The 11,972-nt window shown below is 32.2% G+C and overlaps 1 protein-coding gene across 1 annotated transcript; it reads right to left on the reverse strand.

Annotated features, from left to right (window-relative positions):
* Positions 1 to 8,417: 8,417 nt before the first annotated feature.
* Positions 8,418 to 9,890, reverse strand: LOC137629085 (keratin-associated protein 19-9b-like). The gene is made up of 3 exons (XM_068360353.1): positions 9,785 to 9,890; positions 9,158 to 9,318; positions 8,418 to 8,668 (listed from the first exon to the last, which is right to left on the reverse strand). The coding sequence occupies exons 1-3, from the start codon at positions 9,803 to 9,805 to the stop codon at positions 8,623 to 8,625; spliced, it is 228 nt and encodes a 75-aa protein (XP_068216454.1). The 5' UTR covers positions 9,806 to 9,890; the 3' UTR covers positions 8,418 to 8,622.
* Positions 9,891 to 11,972: the final 2,082 nt, after the last annotated feature.

An 11,972-nucleotide genomic window follows, 5' to 3' on the forward strand; every position in this document is an offset into this window, starting at 1 on the left:
CCTACGCCTTTTGACGCAAAGGGCCTCGGTTAGATTTCGCTAGTCGTCTCTATTTTTAGCTTTTAATTCACTAATTCTCCATTCATCATCTCCCACTTCACGCTTCATAGTTCTTTGCCATGTACGCAAAGGTCTTCCAACTCTAGTGCCTTGTGGAGCCCAGGTAAAAGTTTGGTGAACTAATCTCTCTTGGGGAGTGCGAAGAGCATGCCCAAGCCATCTCCATCTACCCCGTATCATGATCTCATCCACGTATGGCACTCGATTAATCTCTCTTATAGTTTCATTTTTAATCCTGTCCTGCCATTTAACTCCCAATATCCTTTTGAGGGCTTTGTTTTCAAATCTCCTAAATCTGCTGGAGGTTGTTTCATTGTCATATCACGACTCATGTCCATACAGTAACACAGATCTCACTAAAGTGATATGTAGTCTGATTTTTGGGTGATATGATTTCCAAATTTTACTTAACCTAGACATTGTCTGGTCCACTTTCTTCAATCTTTCACTAAACTTCAATTTTAATGACCTTGTATTGGAGATCATAGTTCCCAAGTACTTAAATGATTCATACTCATTGATCTATTCTCCTTCCAATAATATTTCCTCTTCTATTGCATACTCCGTTCTCATCATCCTTGTCTTTTTTCTATTCAATTGGAGCCTAACTTCATGTGATATTTCATGCATTCTGGTAAGCAAGCATTGCAAATCCTGTGGCGTTTTGCTGATATGGACAGCATCATCAGCATATTCTAGGTCAGTTAATCTCCAACTGTTCTACGGATTACAAATTCCATGAGGAGAATAAACAAAATAGGCGATAACACATTCCCTTGGAGTACTCCACTGTTCACCCGACATTCATTTGATAGGACTCCACTAACATTAACTTTGCCCTTGCTATGCTCATGGACAGACAATCAAATTAGCCTGTTTAAGAGGAATTCCATGATAATGCAGGAATCTCCAGAAAATTGTCATCCAAAGTGGATTTCTATATTCTACGCATTACTGTACATGTCTCAAAATGAAAATTTGGTCAGTAGGCTACAGCTTCAACTTTTTCTAAATCCTGCATGTTCATCTCTCGGCTTTTCATCAATCTTGCTCTTTAGACTCTTTAGAATAAGCATAGTATATATTTTCATGACAACTATTGTAAGTGTGACGATTTTGTAATTTTTGCAATCAGTCAGATTTTTCTTTTTTTTTCAACCAACGCTCCTAGCTACCATTGATCAGATTATGGCTTTGCATACCACATTCTGCAAAATAATCTTGTAAATATTTTGGGAGTCACTTCCTTTTCGGCCAATATCATCTCAGCAGTTATTCCATCATATCCAAGGGCTTTCCATCTCTGTAGGTTTTTAATGATAGTTTCTACTTCAAATTCACTGAATTCATTCATGAGCACATCAAGGTCTTCCACAGCTTCAAGTAGGCTATATCAATCAAATTATTCCCATCATATATCCTATTCATGACCTCACTATATATATATATATATATATATATATATATATATATATATATATATATATATATATATACAGTATATCTATATATATATATACTGTATATATATATATATATATATATATATATATATATATATATATACAGTATATCTATATATATATATATACTGTATATATATATATATATATATATATATATATATATATATATATATATATATGTGTGTGTGTGTGTGTATGTGTATGTGTGTGTCTATGTACTGTAAATTTAAAAGTTAGGTTTAAATAATAATAGGCTCTTATATTTTCTTCATCTTTATATTGCTTCAACTCTCTCTCTCTCTCTCTCTCTCTCTCTCTCTCTCTCTCTCTCTCTCTCTCTCTCTCTCTCTCTCTCTCTCTCTCTCTCTCTCTCTAAAATTCAGACTTTCTTTTTACAAGAACAAAAACTAATAGACTGGATCCTTAGAACCATGAAAACATCAGTGAAACAGAATCGTCAATTATTTCATTTCCGACTTTTGAACAAAATCGGGACCAAGTAAAAAACCAAGATTATAGAAATATTATTTTATTGACATCACAAATATAAGTAAAATATTTAACGTTCTCCTAATTTCTTATATTCTTTCACCTCTTTAAAAAATTTGAAATAAATGAAAAGAGGAACTAGAAGAATTGACGTTCAGAAAGGAGACCCTATCCCGGATGCTCTATCCAGAGTCTATCCATCGTGGTGCCTCATCCCAGATCGTCTATCCAAGGTCTATCCATAGTGCTCTCTGTGGTAGGGTTGGTACTGGTTGAACTGTGGCCTGAAATGAAATAAGAATAATGTTATAAAAAGTGACTCGAATAAATCTAATAAAAATGAATAGGTTATAAAAAGGGAACCTTTCACTTCAGGTCAAATTCAGCAAAAGGAATTTAAAAATGTGAGATATAAAAAGGAATTGCTTCTATTCACCTGTAACCACGGTGTCCAAAAGCTGTCTGGTCATGTCCGTAGGATGAATGGCCGTATCCATAGCCGTGACTGAATGAGCCGTGGCTGGGATAAGCCGTAGCAACGTATACTAGAGACATCAGGGCAACAACGAGCACCTGTAGGAGATAAGACATATCATATTAGCATTTAGGTTTTTATTCCAAACAATGGTACATTTTTTTTTATTGAAATTCTCTTTTGATTTTAAAGATTGATCAGATTATGAAATGCAACAGGAAGTTGATTCCGAATCGGGATATTATTATTATTATTATTATTATTATTATTAGCTAGGCTATAACCTCAGTTGGAAAAGCAAGATGCTATAAGCTCAGGGGATCCAACAGGGAAAATAGCCAAATGAGGAAAGGAAATAAGTAGCAGTTTATTCTGAGTTTATAATTAAGTATTAGATATTGTTGGCATATCCCCAATATGATGATTCTCAAACAATGAATCTCAAGTTAATGAATATATTTCTCTGATAGATATAAAATAAACCACCAAAATAAATTATACTAATTTTCACGCGAGAGAATTTCACTATTTTCGCGATATCCAGAGTTGCCTCTCATTGGTTGGTGAGATTGAATGTGATAAGAATTGCCGAAATGAAGAATTGAACCAAGCTTCCAAAAGACTAGAATTACTCCCATTTCTATGCTCACAGAACATCTGTAACGTTTAAAACGATTCAAGAAGACTACAACAACTAACAGATCTTTGCTGAAACAGCATCCATAACGTTTAACTTGGACCGTTTTCATAGGAAATTATCCAATGACTACAACCGAACTTCACAAAGATATCATTATAAAAGGGAAGATTACAATAATTACTTACGATAATTTTGATTGAACACATTTCGTCGAGTTCCAATGTTGCTTCTGTGTGTGGTTGAGCCTCGTCTGCCTGCTGAGTTGTGTCGGAGAAAGAGGAATAGGCCTAATATATAGTCAATAGAGCAGCCTTACCAGTTACTAAGTACTTTTTTTGAAGTATTTCAGAGTAATTTGAAATGTGTTAACTTTATTCGTAGCCAGTGGAAGAGCTTTCAAATGTGTTACGAAGTGTGAAAGGCTAAAGAGAAATACTATTTAAAATCAGTTTGTTTTACTTGAAAATCTTAAAACTACTTGGCACCTATTAAGGGGATTCACCGCTTATTGCTATACTAGAAGGCGTAGTAGGAAATTCCATTGGTAGTCTTAGGCCTATCAAATTAAAATGATAGAAAAAAACATACTTCCTACATTAATTGTAGTTCAAGAGAAACACATATTTGGCTTTTATTTTTACTCCTCCTTTGAAGCATTAACAGAAATAGGTAACACGGAAGGGAGGATGAAAGTAGGTGTCAATCATTGCTGATAATTGTGTGTTAGAAATATCATTACTTCCAAAATTTGATCTTCGTAAAAGGTAGGAGATGGAGCCGTTAATTCACCGGCTGTAGATTTCCATCAGCGTGTGTTGGAATCTAATAATTTCAGGGAAGAAAAGGTTTAAAAGTAAGGGCAAGATGTGAAAAATTCACACACACAAACACACACACACAGTCTCACACACACACACACACACACATATATATATATATATATATATATATATATATATATATATATATATATATATATATATATATATATACGTGTATATATATATATATATATATATATATATATATATATATATATATATATGTATGTATATATATATATATATATATATATATATATATATATATATATATATATATATATATATATATATATATATGTCTGAGGCCTTTGTCCTGTAGTAGACTAGCAACGGGTTATATATATATATATATATATATATATATATATATATATATATATATATATATATATATATATATAAATATATATATATATATTTATATATATATATATATATATATATATATATATGTATATATATATATATATATATATATATATATATATATATATATACATACACATATATATACACACATATATATATTATATATATATATATATATATATATATATATATATATATATATATATATATATATATATATATATATATCAGCCGTTGCTGGTCTACTACAGGACAAAGGCTCAGACATCCTTCCACTCTCGTCTCTTTATGGTCTTTCCATGCCAGCCTATACCTGCATATTATCTTAGCTCGTCAATTCATCGTCTTTTCTTCCTCTCCCTGCTTCTTTTGCAATCTCTAGGTACCCATTCCGTTATTCTTAATGTCCATCTATTGTCTGTCATTATCATTATATATCCTGCCCATGACCATTTCTTTTTCTTACATGTTGTTGAGCATCTTTTTTTTTTATTTGCTCTCGTATCCATGTCTCTTCCATAGCTCTTTGAGCTGTACCCTAACTAACTTATGTTTTAATGCTTATATATGTATGTATATATATATATATATATATATATATATATATATATATATATATATATATATATATATATATATGTATATATACATATATATGCATATATATGTATTTGTATATACATGTGTATATATATATATATATATATATATATATATATATATATATATATATAAATATATATATACATATATATATATATATATATATATATATATATATATATATATATATATATACATGGCTATCTTGGTTAAAAATTTTACAAATCGAAATGTGGTCTTAGACAGGCTGTTATCGTCAACCGTTTAATAATAGCCGTAATGCAGACTTACCAATTCCTGGTCAGTTTGATCAAACCAGTAATTTTTTTCTTAGAACGTTTGTAGATCAATTTTTTGTATAGATCAGTTTTTCCTAAGGACATAATTCTGTAATATCAAAACAAGATCTACGAGGTAGAAGTGATGATTAAACATTGCAAACCAGAGTGGTTCTCTAGACTTGGGTTGTGCCATAGCCTCTGTACCATGGTCTTCCACTGTCTTGAAATAGTTCTCTTGATTGCTATTCTACCTCATTTCTCTTCCTCTTTTTTTGAAGTTTTTACAGTTTATATATGGAAGATTTATTTTTATGTTGGTTGCGTTCGTAATTTTTTATTCTAATTTGTGTATTACTTCTCTTGTAGTTTATTCATTTACTTATATGCTTTCCTCAATGGATTATTTTTCCCTGTTGGAGTCTTTTGTTTATAGCATACAGCTTTTCCAACTAGGGTTGTAACTTAGCTAATAATAATAATAATAATAATAATAATAATAATAATAATAATAATAATAATAATAATAATAATAATAATAATAACAACAACTTAAACCTTCATTTTTCAAATGATGTACTCAACTGAATAGGTCAGATCTGAGTGACTTTTTTTTAACATAATTTGATGTAATTCACTAAAACTAGAAGTAGCTTGCTGCTCCTCTAATTTTCTACTAAAAATCGTCACTTACGAACAAAAGTGACAGCCAGGGCATGCCTATAGCAGGTATAAGCATGAAAATTGGCAGAAACAAAGATTATATATCCCTAAATAATCCCTGAAATTTTTATTTTAATATATTAATTGATATAGGAGTTATTGACCCCGCCCACGAAAATATCAGCTGCTCCCCTACCTCCACCCCCGCTCCGAAATCAATGGCGATCGAAAATTGGCAACTGTGACTTTTTTATGGTAAGTATCAATACGAAAATTGTTATGAATGCAGATCACATAACATCCATCAAACCCTGTGAAAATCATTTGGGTATCTGTAAAACTCTAGGAAGAGTTTGCTGCTCCTCACTAATATTTTAGCAAAAAACAAAAGCACAGATAGGGCATGCCTATAACAGATATGAACATGGAAATTGGCAGAAACAAAGCTTATATATATTTAAATAATCCCTGAAAGTCTAATTTGAATATATAGATTGGTATAGGAGTTATTGACCCCTCGAAGATAATAATGAAAGGGACTGACCAGGATTAATAGTGTACTCTTTTAATCCTGGCAATGACCAAGGAGGGGAATGACTGGGCTGTGGGTTGGGTGAGAATCGTTCGCAAAAATTTTGGCATTTCATAAAAGGTCACTCACTTCACTCCCGACATTTATTATTATTATTAGTAGTAGTAGTAGTAGTAGTAGTAGTAGTAGTAGTAGTAGTATCATTATTATTATTATTATTATTATTATTATTATTATTATTATTGTCATTATTACTATTATCATTAATATTATCATTAATATTATCATCATTTTTATTATTATTATTATTATTATTATTATTATTATTATTATTATTAGGTAAGCTATAATTCTAGTTCGAAAAGCATGATGCTATAAGCCCAAGGGCTCCAACAAGGAAAAATAGCCTAGTGAGGAAAGGAAACAATGAAATAAATAAATTGCAAGAGAAGATCAACAATAATGAACATTAACTTATGCTAGTTTTCTTTTAACTTATCAAACTCAAGAGATTTTATTTTGCACTTCTCCGCGTTAAGTGAATGACCTTACTGAACACAGTAAGCTAATTATCAGACCTGCTTTGCTCACAGTAGCACAAAGGGCTGTTGTAACACATTTATATCGCTAATGTAACATTCGTTCAGATGCTTCGGCCAACGTTGCCAGTTTCCCATTTTAGTTTCACTTTCACAGACGGTATTGCCAGTAAGTGATCAGCTTCAGAAGGGCAGGACTCAACACTCGTGAATGGTTTTGAATTTGTATTGGAAAGAAATGTATAATACAATACTCATGAATCCTGTGTAGGAATTATTTTTGAAGAAGGAATTTCATAGTGTTATGACTAATAACGTTAATATCTTGGGTTATGTGTACCAATAAGAGAGTACAATGAGTGTATAACAGAAAAAAATAGGCCTCCTTTTCCTTATTATAAAAGGGACAACTTTTTTCTGAATTATTTTACCTCACCTTTTTCGAGATTTCTTTGCCCAACATCGTTTGGGCCAAGAGAATTGAAATCCAAATTAGACAGTAAATTCTACAAACATTTCCATCTTCTTATTGTGGATTTACTCTTCTAACTTTTTTGTGACATTTTATTCTTGTTTTCAAAAAGTAAAAAAATTACCAATAATTCATTATCATCATCATCATCTCTTCCTACGCCTATTGACGCTAAGGGCCCCAGTTAGATTTCACCAGTCGTTTCTATCTTGAGCTTTTAAATCAATACTTCTCCATTGGTCATTTCCTACTTCACGCTTCATAGACTACAGCCATGTAGGCCTGTGTCTTCCAATTCTTCTAGTGCCTTGTGGAGCCCAGTTGAAAGTTTGGTGAACTAATCTCTTTTGGGGAGTGCGAAGAGCATGCCCAAACCATCTCCATCTGCCCCTTACATTATATCATCCACATATGGCACTCGAGTAATGTGTCTTATAGTTTCATTTCTAATTCTGTCCTGCCATTTAACTTACAGTATTCTTCTGAGGGCTTCGTTCTCAAATATACGAAATTTGTGGGATATTTATTTTATTATCATACCACGACCTCTGTCCATACAGTAATATAATTGTAAGTAATATGGCTCAGTTTACATGTGAATAGCTTTAAAAGCTTTACTCTAAGAATTTACAGTCTATTGATGTTTTATGCAGATTTGGTATTAAAGAACCGAACATTTTAAATTCTCTCGATGATGAAAAAGTAGGTTTGAATAATAATAGGATCCCATTGTTATTCAGAACTTAATATCCTTGATATGATCTTAATATTCTCTCTCTCTCTCTCTCTCTCTCTCTCTCTCTCTCTCTCTCTCTCTCTCTCTCTCTCTCTCTCTCTCTCTCTCTCACTTTTTGAAATTCAGACTTCCCCTTTTACAAGAATAAAAATCAATAGAAGGGATCCTTAGAGAAAAATCATCACTTATTTCTATTTCCTACTTATGAACAAACTCAGCATCAATTCAAAACTAAAATTTTAATATCATTTTATTAACATAACAAATGTAAGTAAAATCAACCCAAAGATAATATACCCCCCAAAAATGAAGTGTTTTAATTCCATTTATTTTTCACCTCTTTTTCTTTCAAAACTCAAAACGAAAAGAGGAAGTAGATGAATTAACGTTTAGAAAAGTGTCCCTATCCCAGATGCTCTATGCAGAGTCTATCCGTCGTAGTGCCTTATCCCAGATGGTGTATCCAGGGTCTATCCTTAGTGATGTCCACTGTGGTAGGGTTGGTACTGGTTGTACTGTGGCCTGAAAATGAAATAGAAATAATATTACAAAAATTAATCTAATAAATCTTATAAAAAATGGATGGGTCATAAAAAAGGTAACTCGTTAATTCGTGTCAAAGTCAACAAATGAATTGAAAATTAAAAACAATGTGAGGTTATAAAACAGATATTCTTATTTCTTTTATAGTCTGGTGCCCCCTTGTCTTCCAGTTGGAGTCTTTGCAACCCGCCTTGTTCCATTTTATATTCGTTTATAATTCTAATGTCAAATCTATTATATATAAACTGCATAATAAGAGTTTCTTTGCCTTAGTGTTTATGACTTTTTTTTCATTGATATTTTGTAAATATAAAGAAAAAATAGTAAGGGATTTATTGCATAAATGTTCTTTTTCCACCCAGTCCTTCCCAACCTCAGCGTTTGCCTCAAACACCCCCCCCCCTCCCTGCCTAATATACCGCCCACTTTGGGTACCCCTGGACTATGGGGGTATTTGCTTCTATTCACCTGTATCCACCATATCCACCATATCCGCCGTGTCCAAAAGAGCTGTGCCCGTGTCCGTAAGATGAATGGCCGTATCCGCTTCCATGACCGAATGAACCGTATCCGTGGCTTGGATAAGCTGTGGCAGCGTATACTAGAGCCATCAGGGCAACAACGAGCACCTGTAGGAGATAAGACGTTTCATATTAGGCTAAAGTTTTCTCTTTCAGTCAATCAAATATTTTTATTTAAATTCTCGTTTGAGTTTAAATGTAGTTGGTAAAGCTGATCCGAATGATGCAATATAAGAGGAAGTTGATTCTGAATCGGGATAATCAATGAGTAGCATTTAATTCTGAGTATAAATAAGCATTGGATATGGTTGGCATATCTTCAGTGTAATGATTCTCAAATATTAACGGAAAGATTTATCGGACAATTATAAAATAAACATCAATATATATTATACAAATTTTCACTTCAAAAGATATTCCTCTATTTTCACGAGAAAACAATGCAATGTTGCGGTTCTTTGATGGGTAAGATTGAAAAAAATTTTGGTAATTACTAAAATGAATTTAACAGACTACCACAATCGAACTTCACAAATATTTGATTAAACAACGAAAGATTACAATAATTACTTACGATAAATTTGATCGAAAACATTGCGTCGAGTTTTAATGTTGCTTCCGTGTGCTTGAGCCTCGTCTGCCAACCAAGGGAAAGGCCCGTGCCAACAACAAGTGTTGGCTTTAATACCCCAAGAAGAAGAAGAGAACGAGTCGTGGGCCTAATATATATTCAGTGGGATAGACAGTCCAGTTACTAAGTACTCTTTTCGAATCCTCTCAGAGGAACTAGAAATGGATCAACTATATTCGTAGCCAATGAAAGCTTTTTAATGTAGTACGATGCGAAAAAAGGTTGAAGAGAAATACTTCTCAAAATCAGTTGTTTCGTTTGAAAAACAAAAAACTTCGTAGCACCCTTTCAGGGGATTCACCTCTCGCTGCTACAGAAAGCGTAGTAGGACATTCCTTTGGTAGTTTTAGGCCTATCCAATGAAATTATACCAAGAAACCCCCAGCCTATATTCCTACTTCACAATTAATGTGGTTAAAAGCTTTCTCATAGTGTTTTAAGCCAAGAGGAACACATGTCCGGGTTTTGTTTTCACTCCACTTTTGAACTACAGAATTACCATCACTAATAATAAAAAAGATTAGAGATGAGAAATAAAGTGGGAAGTGTCAATCATCGAAGATAATTACACTTTAGCACATCCATTATTTCTGGTATAGGCTCTTATGAAAATGCAGGAGGTATTGCCACTTATCTCATGTCTGTATATTTGCATCCGTAACATCGTTAGAATTCAATCATGATGTCAGAGCAGGAAAGAATTTGCAGTTTGTTGAAGAAATATAAGACATATATGTATATTTATATATACATAATCATATATATTTATGTCTGTGTAGATAATGTTTATATATATATATATATATATATATGTATATATATATATATATATATATATATATATATATATATATATGTATATATATATATATATATATATATATATATATATATATATATATATATATATATATATATATGCATATAATATACAGCTATTATATGTATATAACATGCATAAATAGTTGTTGATAAATGATAATTTTAGAAATATAAAGATGAAACATTTAAGATAGAATTCTAAATAAATAAATGATTTTGCACAAGGCTTCACTGAATATTATGAAGTGAATCGAAATAGGTGTTGCCACCAAATGATAAATGGAGAAACTTACGTACGCATTTTCCCTGACATTTTGAAAAGTATCTGGAGGACAACAGTCCGTCCGGAGAGAAACTGTCTTCGATCTTTGAACGTCACCAAGACATTGTCTTCATTTCAAACGTAGAGTAACATGCCCAAGTACCATATACTGTATATGTATACATATACACACACACACACACACACACATACACACACATACATATATATATATATATATATATATATATATATATATATATATATATATATATATATATATATATATGTATATATATATATATGTGAGAGAGAGAGAGAGAGAGAGAGAGAGAGAGAGAGAGAGAGAGAGAGAGAGAGAGAGAGAGAGAGAGAGAGAGAGAGAGAGAGACTATCTTTAATTAGAAAGATATACAAACCTAAGCAATGGTTGTAATTCGTCCTGTTAAAGTGAATTGTATCATGATAGCCGTAATGCAGAATTAGCAATAACTGGATCTTTCAATCACATTCCATTAGTCTTTCACTTATCAATTTTGTAGATTCATTTGTGTAAAAGCAAATCTAGTATCTGATATCAAAACAAGATATAAGAGGCAGACGTAATTATTAAAATTTACAACCCAGACTTCATTATCATATACTACGGCTATTGACGCAAAGGGCCTCGGTTAGATTTCGCTAGTTGTCTCTATTTTTAGCTTTTAATTCAATAATTCTCCATTCATCATCTCCCACTTCACGCTTCATAGTTCTTTGCCATGTACGCCAGGGTCTTCCAACTCTAGTGCCTTGTGGAGCCTAGGTAAAAGTTTGGTGAACTAATCTCTCTTGAGGAGTGCGAAGAGCATGCCCAAGCCATCTCCACCTACCCCTTATCATGATCTCATCCACGTATGGCACTCGAATAATCTCTCTTATAGTTTCATTTTTAATCCTGTCCTGCCATTTAACTCCCAATATCCTTCTGAGGGCTTTGTTTTCAAATCTCCTAAATCTGCTGGAGATTGTTTCAATCTCATATCACGACTCATGTCCATACAGTAA

This window comes from Palaemon carinicauda, chromosome 37, assembly GCF_036898095.1.
Source record: "Palaemon carinicauda isolate YSFRI2023 chromosome 37, ASM3689809v2, whole genome shotgun sequence".
Classification (NCBI taxonomy): Eukaryota; Metazoa; Arthropoda; class Malacostraca; order Decapoda; family Palaemonidae; genus Palaemon; species Palaemon carinicauda.

Excerpts from the sequence above, each read along its gene's own strand:
- LOC137629085 (XM_068360353.1), bottom strand. The coding sequence starts at position 9,805 with ATGTTTTCGATCAAATTTATC. Across the intron at positions 9,319-9,784 it reads TGTTTTCGATCAAATTTATC|GTGCTCGTTGTTGCCCTGAT; the intron begins GTAAGTAATTAT and ends TATCTCCTACAG. Across the intron at positions 8,669-9,157 it reads GGTGGATATGGTGGATACAG|GCCACAGTACAACCAGTACC; the intron begins GTGAATAGAAGC and ends TTTCATTTTCAG.